The sequence below is a fragment of the Rhyacophila brunnea genome, unplaced genomic scaffold, assembly GCF_057557595.1.
Source record: "Rhyacophila brunnea isolate RB1 unplaced genomic scaffold, BYU_Rbru_1.0 scaffold_6, whole genome shotgun sequence".
NCBI classification, from domain to species: domain Eukaryota; kingdom Metazoa; phylum Arthropoda; class Insecta; order Trichoptera; family Rhyacophilidae; genus Rhyacophila; species Rhyacophila brunnea.
This window is the reverse complement of record NW_028233276.1, coordinates 46,090,909-46,107,179: the sequence shown is the minus strand read 5'-3', so window position 1 is coordinate 46,107,179 and position 16,271 is coordinate 46,090,909. Positions and strand designations below refer to the sequence as shown.

Sequence of the window (16,271 nt, the reverse complement as noted above, 5' to 3'; positions counted from 1 at the left end):
AACCATTCGGTTATGGCGGCCAACATTATAACAAAAAATAATGCCTGTTCGATAATGCAACCTGAAATTCTAAAAACTCCCGCGAGTGTGTAGCCATATCATAATAATATAATAAAATGTGTTTATAGTGAATGCATGTGTGTGTATGTGTGTTGTGTTGTGGGGTGGTGTGCGAGTGCATTTCTCCACAAGGCTCCGTCTGGTCTGCGGACTGCAATAAAAACTGCAACGAGCGATAAAGAAAATAAAACATGGCCGCCGCCGTGCCACGGCACTTTCTTTTTTAAACTCGCCCGCGCTTTTTTCCCGCCCGTTCTGCAGGGCTGCCGCGAAAACTGCGCCCGTTGCCAACTTTTAAACGCGGAAACGAATGCAGGGTTGCCTTCGTAGAAATGTATATTTAGTATAATTATTATCACTATATTACCAGCCAGTAGTAATTATATAGCTAATATTATAGAAAAAAATGTGAAATAGGTGCCTACATAGGTAGGTAAACTGCAAATAAGTTATACTAACGGAATTTTTACGATAAATAGTTATAGTACGCCCTATTCAAAGATGGATGTCTTTGAGAGGAGACTCCTGAGAAGAATCTTTTGGACTGTAAAAGAATATGGCATCTATACTAGTCCAACAAGATCTTCTTAGCTACGTGTTAAAACTGTGAACTAACAAGCTCCTCCTACGTTTTACCGCACTAGCGACTTCCGTTTATTGCCTAAATCTTTTTGTCGGACTAGTAGGTCAATGTATAATGGGAAGCTGTATACTCTTTATAGGGGCGAAAAGATCACGTGATATATGCCAGCAAGACTGATTGTGTACGCATTCTCTAAAACCAAGAGGATAACTGGACGGCTAAAACTGAGATGGCTGGACTGCAGATTTTAGAATGCACGGTCAAACTAACTGGAAAGCTTTTGGGAGTGCCAACCGGGCCAAGGGCTGTAGTTCTATAAATGATTAATACCAGAGAAAAATAATTCAAACTTATTCTCTCGGGTATTAGTGCCGGGGTGGGTTCTGACCTTGAAACTGAAATTCAACACAACATAAATCACACATTAGGTATAGCTAAAATAATATTTTCATCATTTTCATGTTGACGTCATGACTTTATGTGTGGGTATATTGTAATCATAATATACCGAATATAAAAAAATGATAATGTATGAACCTCTTTTCCGTAGTACAACTATAGTTTGTGAGTCATATTAAAGAAAAAACTACACAAATCTAAATCTATATTAATAATAAATTAATTTGGATGTGTCGTCAGTTTGCTTGTTCGGTTATAACTGGAAAATTACTAGGTAGACCAATATTTTTGAAACTTCCACAACTTATAACATAATATATACATAATTTTGAAAAACACTTTCTGTATTATAACCAATAGAAAAAATCTTTTTTTGAAAAAAGTAAGCCACCCCGACGGGGAATCGAATCCTGTATCTCCCGGGTTTACGCCTCATCCGTCGCATTTACCAATATGCTACGCAGTGACATACTAATTACGACAAATTTTAACTGTTGGTCAATTTTAATACCTACTCATCAGCGCTCTTCCAAATCAAGCTACTTTTGGCATTTTTGGGCAACATAATATATTGTTACCTAGTATCAATTTAGCAAAGTTTTAATCGACTTTTATTTTGATTTATTTTCAATATGCCAATACAGACACACTTGCAACAGTATGAGGTTAGACGTGAAGTTAGGTAAGACGCGTCTTAATTGCATCGCGAGTAATCACTAGTATAAACTATACTATAGAACCAGCACATGGCATAAAACTGCACATAAAATAACTTTGTAACGTATGAATCTATGTGAAGTATTTCAGATTATTGGTAAAAGAAAATATTATTCTACATATTATTATCGTGAGCGTACAGGGAGAAGCTACTAACTCCAAATACACAGTTCTGAGATAATCACTATTTTGTGTTTTTGTTTTTCTTAAAATGGTTGTAAAATCTTTATTTTTTGAGTTCTTCATTACTTTTATTTTTTTATATGCTCAATAATCTTAAATCGTGACTTATGCCAGTCAAGCAGCATTACTTTTTCTATATAATGACAGTATAATCTCAATTTCGTCAAAACTGGAGTTAGTGACTTCTGCCTGTACGCCCACGATATTATCATTCAGTGCATACAAGAATATTATTGTTGAACTCCATTTGAATGATTTTCAAACAGTATTACACATTTTTGAATGTGACGTTGATAGACTGTCAGTGTCTGAATATGTTTACCAGAATTTGAAAAACTCTCCTTTCATGTAAGACTAAACATAAAAAGTAATATTCCTACCTGATTGGAGTGTGTAGAAACTACGTCTTTGAGTTGAGGCTAATCCAGTGGTGGAAAATTACGATTTTCATTATATTGTGTTTTATTGCTGATATCTACGTTTTGTTTGTACAAGAACAAACGTCGATTCTTTTTTTGCAATTTAATTTTGAGGTCACGTTATAGGATATAATATAATATTGTGTTCAAAAATAGGACGAAATTCCTTAAATATTTAGGATACTTTGATCTAGATCAGTGGTTCTCATGTGCGGCCACCAGCGCTCTACAGAATAATATTACAAAAATTTATTTATAAAATTATGAAAACTCATTACTTGTCTTAAATTTATTTTCACGCTTGAATGATCCATAATGACTGATATCATGTGTGAAATAGTCCGTTTCTTACGAATTTCTGCAGGTATACAATTTCACGCATTTGTTTAAATGTGGGACCAAATATGGAAAGAGTTACCACGGTTGAAAAGTTTTGGTCGAAGTTATATATTGACCAAGATTTGGCAATAATTGCTTTATCAATATTGTCGATTTTTCCTACTACTGTATACTGTAAAAGATCATTCAGTGTTTTGCAGGTGCTTCATAAAAAACAAATATCGAAGCCAGTTGACAGATGTAAACTTAGAAGCAGCCATGCGGCTCGCATTGGAAAAAAGGAGTATTGAGGAATTTTCATTTGCATTATTTTTAAATAAATAGATATGTAGGTACTCAGGAAATCAACAAGAGAATCATGTCTGCGAATAAATGCTACTTTGGTCTGTTAAGACATTTTAAGTCCCGCTTACTATCTCGTCGAACTAAAAGCACTCTTTACAAGACACTTGTAAAGCCAGTGCTCACCTACGCATCGGAAACCTGGACATTAACTCTGCGAAATGAACGATCCCTGAACATCTTTGAAAGAAAAATTCTCCGCCGTATATATGGACCGATCAGGGATGGCACCAATTGGAGGAGAAGATATAATGCTGAGCTCTACGGGCTGTACGAAGATTGCAGCGCAGTTCAATCAATTAAGATTGGGAGACTGCGATGGCTAGGGCATGTGCACCGTATGAATGACAATAAACCGGCAAAGAGAGTGATGTCCAGCAATCCAATATGACGTAGAAGAATAGTGAGGCTACAGATTCGCTGGTTAGATGGAGCTGCCAGTGACTGCCGTATTCTGGGTGTACCAAATTGGAAAGCGGCCACACTGGATAGGGACAGGTGGAGGGAGCTGTTGGAGGAAGCCAGGACCCACACCGAGTTGTCGCGCCCCTGATGTTGATGTAGGTACTAAAATATTCAAATGGCTTTTGTTAAATGGATTTGTCTATAAATAAATTGATCCATTTTTTTTAGTACTTAAATAAAATTTAGCTTTATTTTTTTAAATCATAACAAAGGTGAAATTTGGTGCGGATGTTTCCGTAGAACTGTCAATGTCAATTGTGCGGCCACAGATAAATTTCACGTGAGAACCACTGATCTAGATTGTTAATCGATATTAATTAAAATTATTTCCTAATTAAATGATGTGTATGAAACAGGATATTTAAGTTGATTCAACAATATTTTCAATTTACCCAACTCTATCGTTGTAGATTTTCGAAAATATAATTTTTCAGGCCCGTCTCATGCGCTTCATCTGCCAAAACCGTATTCCAGAAAGTGCTCGTTCGGACTCGCAAAATGGCGGGACTCGCCTCCTAGCCCAACATAAATATTGTTTATTGTTATTGCCGCTTCTTACGGGCGCGGGATAGATATCCTCTTTCCGTGCGGGAACTACCCGTTATGTGAAATTCGCGCCGTTAAAGTAACGAGAAAAATATATTTCCGCAAAACACTTTTATGGACGGCCAACGATACGAAAAACTTTATAAAAGCATTAATAATAATATTTCGGCGGGGATAATTAATGATTTATTGGACAAGGCTTCTAAATAATAAACTAATATTATTATAAACGTTTTCGTAAAATGAAGGCGTCCCCGGAAAAGGGGTCTATATCATACATCATGTCTAAAACATTGCTTACGATATTGGAAAGTTTTATTATTTTAACTGTCACACTTTTTGAGATATTCTTCTTTTTCGATGGCGCTACAGCTCAAGTCGAGACCTGGCCTCCTCTACCGCCGTCATCCAGCCGGAACGGTCCTCCGCATGTCTTTTCCAGTTCCTGATTTTTAGCAGCTGGTTGGCATCTTTTGTAATGACTTTCCCACTGGCCTTATCCCCCCTGGGTTTCCTTCGAGGATCTTCTTCGGTATCCGTGACTCTTTTTCTTTCGTCTCTTTGAGATATTAGCAACACTAAAATGCTTACCGTAGAAAAGGGGTCTATATGATTATTTTATTATACAATTTTTTTTTTTTTTTTTAATGATATAATATGATAAAGAGTGTTTTCATGAACATAATTATTATCACAGATAGACTCCAAAAGTCCGCATGATCGAATAAAACATTTTTTTCCACTCCTGAACAAATTTTGTTTTTGCATATAGACCCCTTTTCCGGGGACGCCTTCAAATATTGAGATAAGTAGGTATGAAAAGTAGATAAATCTAGCAATGTTTTATTTGGTTAAACATATTATGCTTACCTACTCGGTTAAAGATAATTGATACGCTTGATCATAGCCCCCACAAGGAGAGGCTGATAGGGCTCTAGCCTGGGGACCCGATATGGCGGGTTGACCAGTTTAGTGAGATAAACATACACCACAATTTTGCTCTAATAGTGAAAAAGTCGCCTGCGGCGCTATTTAACAAGCAATATTTTATTTCAACTATTTATTCAATATGGAGAAGGATCGCATGTTACTTGGCTATCATAAAAAGGGGTCGCGATCATTGCTTCATAATACGATACCGAGTGCTAACAGCTCAATAATTCAAGTGAATTTATTTTGAAATACAAAATATCACTGAAATACACGGAATACCCTTAAGTTTACCTCGCGGAACGCTGGGTTCCACGGAATACCATTTGGAGAACACCAATATAGAACATACCCTTAACCTTACCGATAGGTTGGAGCCCAGCCAAACATCGTGGCCTGGGGGCCTGCTTTAGGATGTGGGGCCCATGCTTTTGATCATGTCTGGCTACTGCTAGTAGAAACTTGAAGCAACCCCCCTGTAATTCAATGCGTAAGGCACTAGCTTCTCATACGGGGGCTCCGTATTAGATTCCCGCTGAGGTTATAAGATTTTCTCAGGGCATACATATTTGTGTGATTGTTTTAATACTAGTATTATTATACTACTGTTTCATTACTTATTACACTATTGTTACATAAAAAAAACACAACAAAAAACGTATGCGATGTAATAAAGTTTGTTAAAAACATTGAATGGAAGTGGAATGTCGAGTGAAATTTGTTAGGCAGATGTCTTTTTTCTACCAAAAATGTAGCGCCGATGCTATGTGCGGTTGCACATTAGGTTACATATGTTTTGTGAAAGACAACAAAATCACATCGACAAATTCGACGTGTTTCAGTCGAGGCGAGTTTCTATGTGCGAGGGGGCTAAGGCTATATCCAACAAAAATCGAAACACTGCAGAAATATCAGTAGATTAGTTAAAATGTTAACTCAATCCGTGGTAAACAAAATGAAACAAGAATATCGTGGAAAAGCGTTCTACCTTTTTGCCTGGTTTCTTGTTTAAAGAATTCATTAACATTTATTACGCCGTCTGCATTTAAATGGGGTAAACAATGGATTTACTTATTTCATCAAATGATAATCATAAAATATCAACATGATGACATGAGGTTGAACTGATTTAAAAAAAGAATTATGTATTCTTTTTCATCACTATTTTCTTATCCACCGCGCCATCGTTTTTAAATCATGTCTACACAGGCGCACACACAAAAGGGGGAGGGGGGGGGGGGGTTTCCTGGGTCCGGACAGTAAATAGAAAATTACTTCTTCTTATACTTCGTCAGGATCTCATGACTGAGTATCGTAACACGGATGATTTGGCTGTCGAACAACCTTCTGAACGGGTGGTTAGTTCCATTCCACTCGGCATTATACGACAAACAAGGTTTGTGGCCACTGAAATACCCATGGTTCTATTTAACAATTGTTTTAATATTATTCCGATGTAGCATACCTAAGAGACAAGACAGCGTGGACGACATACACGGACACCGACGATTATAAAAATTATTTCGATAACCTTTTATGTGTGCTTATGTGTGCTCGCAATACTTAGTAGATGATCACTCTTAGTTATACTTGCAGACCAAGTATTTATAGATACATTCAAAGTGCGGAGTGTCTGAGTATGGGGAATGTTGTTGTAATATATAGTTGAAGCGACGATAAGCTATAGGTAATAGGCGTGGCAAATGTTATGTCAGCACACACATCAGTAATACCAAAGACTACATAGTTTGAAATTAACAAACCCGAGTATCATGAAGATTTTTTGTGACCATACAGAGGAAACTCAGAGGAAAATTAATATTATTTACGTTGGCCGTATATAATGTATTATATACATTTATTATGTGAGATGTTTGTGGTTGTTTATCTAAATATTTTGAATAATTGATTCGATGATTTGGCTGCATTTTCATGTATTATTATAACAATTAGGTGGATAGGCAGCCAAATTATTGAGGTCTGTTCATTAGCTAAGTTTGTATTAAAAAGTGAATGCTTTAGTTCCGATTCGACGTGAGCATAATATTTCCTAAGAGAAATGGTAAATCGTTTGTGTACCATAATTCATTACCAATTCAAATTTCAGGGTTTATCTGGGCAATGTCTGCATATTAATTATTTATGGAATTAGCTGAATCTGATATTGTGTTGAAATGACTGATATTTTTGAAAGAAGCTGGCGATAATAGTGGGAAGTTTGCTACAAATGAATCTGCAATGCGAATTAACTTTCATGTATTTAGGAAACGTTTCTATAAAAAAAAGGTTTTCTTCGACGTATTTGGTTAATAATTATTTAATTTTATAATAACTGTACTAAACTTATGTACCTAGCTTTAATATAAAATATAATGTGTCATAATATGACAATATTATGTAAGATTGTGTTAATATGTGTACAAAAAGTGCATTTTTATACACTGCAAAGTATTGGAGTATTAAATGCAAAATTAACTATTTGTTAACACTTATTCTGGATCTCTTTTATAATATATTAAATTCACTCTACATTTACCACATATGAATAATTTTTAATTTACACGACACATGTTTCGTCTGAACAGTCGGTACACATTATCAGGTGTGAGTAAGTATTAACGATATAATATTATGTTAGAGTAAAGTTAGATTTGAGATATGGGTAATTCCTTCATTTCATCCCATCTGTATAATGAAATGCGTTCCCTTATTCCGGAAATCTAAATGCTTTTAAAAACGTACACAATCCAGATATTAATGAATAAAGAGTATTTTGTTCACCTTAAACTCCAATTAAAGAATGTTTTGTGTTCCACGTTAGATTCGCTATCACGTGATGTTTGCACTTTTTTATAATTATTTTCTTGAGATCGCGATGCAATGACTGGAGTTGCATCGTTGTTATTCTATAACGAGGTTAATTACATGAATAAATTTTGATATGAACTGACTCTACTAATCATATATCGTAATATTATATTGTAAACTGGATATTATATCCAGCCGCGTAAATTATTTTCGATTGAACATACATACTTTGGAAAATCTCTAGAATATATATATATATATATATATATATAACATATTTGTACAGAGTGGGTTTTTAACCCACATCTCTTGCATTCCAGGCAATGTGCTTTACCAACTTATTAAGCAATCAGTGAAATTAATAATAATTATACTGAAATTATATATCAATAAATTATGCGTTCGGGTTATTATATAAATAATTACAAGATAAAAAGAACTTTTCGTATACAACGTTTTTAAATTCTCTTGAACCATATAAACTTGACTTGACTAGCTTAAACGATCAAAAAAATTGTACTTGACATGTCATATTGATTTCCATAGTAACGCACGTACTTATATATTAATAATTTAGTTGCTAGGATCCCAAACCCCTAGTAACCGATAATGGTGTCGAAATAACTTTTCATACAAAACAGAATTAACTGAAAATGAATTCAATTCTACTTAAAGATGTCTAAAAGTATTTAAAAAATGCATTGGCATCGTTTTCTGATATATTCTACAAGTTTCAAATGTCTAGCTAGTCGGGAAGTTAGTTAAAAATCGATTGCAAGATTTGTACCGGACAAAGAACCACCGGACAAATAAGAATACGAGCCAAGAAAAACGTTTTAAAACCCATTAATTTAGACGATAACCTTTTATAATTTTGAATTCAGGCTTAGTTTAATCAACGGCTCTAGGATTTCTCTAAATTTTAGATTTAAACTGAGGTTTTCAAACTTTATGTTTCACACAGGGATCAAAAGGGATCGCACCGGAATGCCGTTCCGGGTCGTAAAATCGCTCCGTCTCGTGGAAAAAATAATTTTACCGTTTTAGCTAGAATGACTATAATATAACTAAAAATCTAACACACTTATTTTCATAAAACACACATATAATTAGATAACTATGTTAATATTTTCAGAAAATTATGGAGCGCTCCGGTTCGTAAAAATTTCTATTTCGAGCGCTGGTTTCACAGCACCTTTAGTATATAAAAAATAGTCCAGAGCATAGAATGGCTTACATGGTATTATATAAACTGGCACTCTGATATTATATAAACGTTCATAATACGCAATGTACAATATGGTTTTATGGACACAACATGGACAGCTCACAATAACTCGTAGGTGAAAACCCTTGGCAATAACTGCAGATCAGGTGTTTATCACTAGACTCAAAGTGAGGAGTGTCTGAGTATAAAGAATGTATCTGGAAATGTACAGTATTGCGCTGTTAAAGAAACGAGAATATAATATAATTAGTAGGCGGAGTAAATTTGAAAGTCAGTGCCACCTGATAGATTTTTTTAACCACGCCCCCTTCCACCGCCTTATAAATCAATAAAAAAATATTATGGATATTTTTCAAAATGGACCTCTCCATTTTATGTATACGCGCCTGACAGATTAGTAAAGCTTATGATATAATTTTTCTTTTTCACCTAAGTAGTTCATTCATACAGTTATTATACCAATGGTTGCAGTGGGTCTATTCTGTACTTATCGATCGCTAAAGTGATAACTATTATCAAACTTAGGGTAGTTTTGTATCAAAGTATTAGCACTGAGTGTAACAATCACAATAAGTTGGTTGTAATTGTTGCATTAAGTGCTATATTTTAACAGCACCTCTCTTGGCTGTAGTCAAATTTAGAGCAAGATAGACAGTTTTGACTGTTTAAACGGCTAACTTATTGTAACAATAATTATAATACCTCAATAAAAATATGTAATAAATACTATCACTTTAGCGGTCGATAGCCGCCTTGTGTATAGAATAGACCCGCAGGTCATTAATAACTTAGATTGCTATTTCTAAACAATATTCTACTAATGTAACATAATATTCTCTTACTAGTCCCGTTGGCGTTTCTCCCCAAGATCTTGGAGGCTCCATTCTGCGCCTCCCTGCTGATCTGAAGGACTGGCGACGCTGCTGGGATGACCGGCGGAGTGCGGATAGGGCGCGGCGGCGATCTTCGGGCGTCTGCGGGGTTAGGGCGCGGGCTGCCCTCCATGCCCGCCTCGAAGCGCACCATCCACCACAAACACGCGTTCTTTTATTTCAGACTTCTGGTATAATGATTCACTGCTATCTATTAGGCAGCACTCGGCACGACATTAACCTTAATGTATTTTGGAATGCTTGGCAAGACCTCGAATTGTTCTGAAATGTAATTGGAAATATCTATTAATGTATGAAATGTTGGTAGATGACTCAATTGATTCATAAAAAACGATACAAGTATTTTGGTAATTGACTGAAGTCTATCGTGACCTTATTATTAAAATCTCGTAAGTCTGTTTAAGAAGAATGTCGAGGGGAATGAAAACACGTAATAAAAACAACATTTTAAATACCGCTCTAATCGATGAATCTGCTAACACTGGTTGTGAAATACGATGTTTTAATTCCATGTTTGAAACCACGAGACCTACGAGTTTTTCAAATTTGTCGATGGATGGACGGCATACGAGTCTAGAGAACCGAGGTTTTGATATGATTTTATATGTTTTTTTGTTTACATTTCGTCAAACAAATTTCCATAATATCGGACTAACGAGGTCTTAATCGTAAGGTGACGATATGAAGAAGCGTTAATGGGATTTAATTTTCTACTTTTCTTCTTTTTTACGTATTTTTTATGTAGATCAAGTGTCCAATAGGTTGGACGAGTAGCTAACAATTGTTAACGTCTATTAATATAACCACAGAACAGATAATTTCGATAGGTTATATACCAATACAGTAATATTTGACGCAGGATTTTGAAAATGAGCTGTGGATTATAGACGTGTCTACCCGAAGAGTGATTGCTCTTTTAAAGCATTTCCTTTTACTTCTTCGTGGGTTCATTTACACTCAGTAGGTATATGGCAAATATTAATTTTCATGTTCCCACCAATATCACTCGTAACTCTACGGTCTTCATGATACCCTGTCGCAGGACAGATGTGATGTTTCATGATGCTGTGTATCGTGCGATTAACTTATTTGATGGCACCATAAAGGTTGATTTATTTTTTATTAACTATATCATGTTTGTGGACGTATTAAATAGGTTAAATTTATAATTGTATTAATCATTTTTCTTTAATATCTACATAAGAACATACTTTCTTGTTATATTGGTTGTTATTTGTAATTAGGTCATTTTTATAATTTGTATTTTATTATGTATTATGGCATATTGGCCAATCGCTGTAATGCCATAATACTCTTTTCTAAAAAAATAAATAAATGAATAGTGTGTGTAATACATCAATATTAATGAGCGTTAATGCATAAACCGAGAGCAGTTGTCAGTATTCGGCATATGAAGTATTCTTGACACGTGTTTAAATTTATCCAGTATTCTTCCTTACTCGAGATCGGTCGCCTGCTTCTCCTTATCCATTAGGTATTTAAGTTCCCTGAATATAACTCCCACCCTGTAGTATGGGATATAATATTATTATACATAGGTATATGACGTTTTCGTACGTATTGTAAAAAAATATAGCTATGAAAATAGGCGCAGGTTTTCAATAGATTTATCATGGGAAAAAATCTTGCCTTTCATCATCTACTAACCATTAAGTTTATTTGACAAATTGCACTTGCGACACGACTTCTGATCCATGTGTCGTACAAAGCTCTACTAAATTAGCCTATTTAAAAAAATGAGTTACGCACTAATGGATTCATAATATTAGACAAATTCTGAACCTATTAGTAAAGACAATTTTTCTGAAAAAAAAATCATTTTTCAAATAAAATTGCCTTTTAAAAATGTTTCTACATTGCTAAGAAGTCAATATAGTTTTGTGCCTAGTCTAGGCCAAGATAAATAATATACCTGCATATAAATTATATAGGTAGTGGTTTGTAAAACTTTTTCAGCTGAAGTAATAAACATGCGTCGTTGTGAAATATAAACATTTGTGTAGACATATTTAAAATGTATTTAAACAAATATTTGTTTTCTTGGTTTTGATCTGGACTAGGTATAATAAGTATGTATAAATCATCGAACATAAATTATTTACATATTATTATATAATGCTATGGGGTAGCTAATAACAGCTCTATGGCTACACAGTATTAAAAAATAATATTTTAAGGTCGTACTTTTTCCACGTCTACTACATTTTTACTTCGGTAGACGTGGAAAACTCTTATTTTATATTATTAACTGATTAAAATGGGTAGAGACAGCAGAGAGTGTAGATAAAACAGTGAAAGATGCTCCTCCCCTCGGGTGTATTATCTCAATAGTAATTATTGAGATTACCAATAATTATGACACAACAATTAATGTAGGGAGATGTAATAATCAACCTTTTACGTTGCCAAATAAAAGAATCACACCATTTTATTTAATTTAACTATTAAATTAATACTATGTGAAAATGAAGAACACTTCTAACATAATAATATTCTGTAAGTTTTATGTATGTTATTATATCTGACAGTAAACTTGAAATTTTAATATGTGTAGATAATCGTAAGTGATATCATTGGATGATATTAATGTGATAATTTAGCATAGTTTATAGTACTTACTGGTTTGGATTCAATTTCAATAAGTAATGAGAATAAAAAAAATACTAAATATAGGTACCTACAACAAAAGATCAATAGTTAAGTACCTAATTAATCGACCATATTTAATCATGATCAGGACTGGTTTCATTCGATTAAATGAACATTGTTAACTGATATCAAGTAGGTATTCTTACTACACCATTATTTACTTGATTGATACACTTACACAAATATTATATTTTTCCGATAATTTTTTAAAACTTCATTGGCATGTGTCATGATAATGTATGAAATTAAAAAAAAATCATAATATATGATAATGTTTATAGGTATGTATATTGCCGTTAATATATATCAGTAAAAAAATATTGAGGTAAGAGTAGTTAAACAATTAAATTTTCAAGGCAGACAAAATACAGGCCGGGGCACTGAATTTATTGTTATGATAGTAGTGCTGGTTATTGATTATTTTAGAATGCAATGCGGTAACCTGTTTGGATTAAGTATATGAAAATTTTCGATTGTCTATTTCATTTAAAACAATTATTGTATTAACATTTATTTTAATATAATACATTTTCGACAAACATATTACACTCGAAACATGAGCAATAACTAGCACTATGATCAAAATTTATAGTTACGTGTCACGGCCGTATTATGGTGGGCCCTGTTGTTAGTCAAACACATATAGGAAAAAATCAAAACAAAACATATTGACTTCGGTCTCATGTACAGATGGAAATTATTTCGTACTGCATTTAGACATAAAATATCTAAAAAAACTTGAATAATTAATATTAAGTTTATATTAAATCAATTAACTTACCTTTACAATATAACTGTTACTTATCCTTTATAGTTAAAACTATTTTAATATATTATTGAAAAATATGTGTTTATTTTGGTAACTACTACATTATATTTGTCATTAATATTATTTAAAATGAGATAAATTTGCTTATTTATTTTAATGATTAGATTTTTTGGTGTAATTAAGTAAAATGTTTTTTTATCACTTTAATTGATTATTAATTAATGTATACAGTCAAAATTTCCGAATATTAATGACAGTTGAATTGATGTATTGTTAACTTTTAAGCGTCACAACACAATTGGGGTGCCGCAATGTCTTTCGCCCGTGACAAAAACGCGGGAAAAGCGTTGCTCCGAAAATCGTGAAAAGCGAGTAGCCGTTCAAAAGTTGTCACGTGTGACGTCACGTAGCACGAGCGAACCCGATCGAGCGAGCGTACGACTTGCGACTAAACTGCATCGGCTGCCTTTCCAATTATCCCCCGCCCCCCGGATATATTCAACCCTCCTCTTTCTTCACGGATTTTATACGCGAACCCTTTTTCGAATTTGGAATATCGCATCCAACCCTTTTATCCGCGACGCGCTTTGCCGAGCCCACCATCTAGCGACGGACGCTTGAAACAGCCACATGCATTTTCCTGAAAAAAACACTTTTAATTTAATAGCTTTATATACCGATTTAAAATATAAACACCTTGTTGATATAAACTATAAAGTTGTGTAAATTTTTAATGTAGGGAGAAAAGTACAGATGCTGATATCTACTTTAATATAATAATTACGTTAATAGATTATTAGTGTAGGCTGCCTTCTACGCATTTCCTAGCGATCATTATTTAAAATATACACATATATATATATATATTACCATCATCATCATCAGCGTGAATCTATCCACTGCTGGATGAAGGCCTCTACACGCTGATTCCACTTCTCTCGGTCCTGTGCGTTGCGTTGCCACATACTTCCGCAGAACTTTATCATTTCATCGAGGCGTTTTGTACCTCTTGGATACCACTGAATTACTAAATTTGTCCAACAATTGGTTCCTTCTTCGATTTATGTGTCCAGCCCATTTCCATTTGAGGTTTTTAGCGAACTCTGCATATACTTATACATCTAATAGTCTTCATAATTAGAACCCTCACTTACACGATAACCACTCGTTGGTGCGACATATCGCAACGACAAGTAGGTGAGCATACCACCAGTGTTGTAGCTGCAGGTATGGTGTTATCGCTAGAATCGACGCGGAGAGTATCTGGGTATGGAGAACGTAAGCGGGAAAGTTTACGGATCCGCAATGGAAACGATGAGGCGCGGTAAGTAGGACGTGGGGTAAAAGCGAAAGTCAGTGGGTGGTACCTGTTGGCAGTGGAATTTTCACTCATTTGGCAGCTGGTCGTCTCAGCGGATTATTATATTATGGATATTTCTTTCGAAATGGATCAAAACCCATATAATTCCTTCTATGTGTACGTCATATTGTATTTATACGTAGTATTGTGGTACTATGGTTCGGAGACGTGGACATTAACAGTCAGTGATTCCGAGAGGTTGTAAGTGATTTGTGAAAAAACTTTGGCCTCGTCTGTGAGGATGGTATTTGATGACGTTGCTCAACAGATTTGTTAAAACCCACAAAGTGCCTTACAGTAGTGGACTAGAAGAAAAACGGGATGATCAAGGAGGAGAGGGGGGGGGATTCGGATCCGGACATATAACCTGGTTTTTTATTGCACTGAATTAGCATTTTTTTTTACCATATTGTGATATCAAAGTCAGTTTACACCTGATGCTTCTTGTGATGTCTTAAACCGCCACTAAGTACTTATTTATTCTTTGTAAGGATTTTATGATCGATAATCATGACCCAAATGATTTGGCCGTCAGGAAGTCTTCTACACGGCTTTGTACCACCCTTTTCGGCGTGAAATCATCAGCAACTTTGGCATTATTGATTTTGTCCATCTATCCGGAGGGAGCTCGTTCTTACCCTCTGACCGTCGACCAGTAGCGAATGGTGGAGGTATGCTTTTAAGATCCGCCATAAATAGTGCACTTGTTGTTAGTTATACGTATTTGTTTTTATTGAACTAAGACTACAATTTACAGATTCTGATAGTGTTGGTTAGTTTTTGAAAATCAATTAAACCCTGCCCAAACGAAACCATAATAGTTTTGGTATATTTTGGGCGATACACACTTTTTCATTCATACTTATTCATTTTCGTTTAATTAAGAATAAGTACATATTACACATATTGTTGTTTCATTTTTTTTAAATCAATTAAGCTCTGCTTAAACCAAACTATAATAATATATAAAACATATTATTCTATCTATAAAATATCCAAAGTTATGTATGATTTAATTGCATAACTTTAGATATTTTATAAATGGACGAGTATTTTTTTGACTATTATTTATTATGGTTTGGTTTCGCAGGGTTTAATTGAATTGAATTGAAATAACCAACACCAACCACACACAGTTCAACGAAAACAAATATGTATGACTGAAAAAGTTTAATATGCACTATTTATGACGGATCTTAACAGCCTACCTCTACCCTTCGCCACCGCCGTCGATCTGTTTTCAATGTTGTCATCCCCGCATTAAATTTGAGAGTCCGGTGCAAGAAAACTGAGGGGAGTCAGTCACGAATCTAGAGTCAGTCACGAATCTAGAGTTAGCTGACAATTAATTCATTTGAGCCATCCATCCACGAGACTCTCGGTTATATGCACATGCTATTTAAAATTCTAAAATCATAAAGTAAAATGTAATTAACATATTTTGATTCATATAAACGAATTCAAGATTAAAGTCTAGAAGTCACAATAATTGTGTAAGTTTAACAATTCAATTTATTTTATTCAAATTATTTATTTTACATATTGTGGACTTTACAAATT

The 16,271-nt window shown here is 34.4% G+C and overlaps 1 protein-coding gene across 1 annotated transcript in view; it reads right to left on the bottom strand.

Moving 5' to 3' along the window:
• Positions 1–13,749, bottom strand: part of LOC147065734 (NGFI-A-binding protein homolog) — a 64,773-nt gene extending 51,024 nt beyond the window's left edge. Inside the window, exons 1-2 of the mRNA XM_085957282.1 lie at positions 13,364–13,749; positions 9,862–10,173 (exon numbers count right to left, since the gene is read on the bottom strand). Coding sequence (XP_085813408.1) covers positions 9,862–10,045 — 184 coding nt within the window. The 5' untranslated portion in view covers positions 10,046–10,173; positions 13,364–13,749. The remainder of the gene's footprint in view (positions 1–9,861; positions 10,174–13,363) is intronic.
• Positions 13,750–16,271: the final 2,522 nt, after the last annotated feature.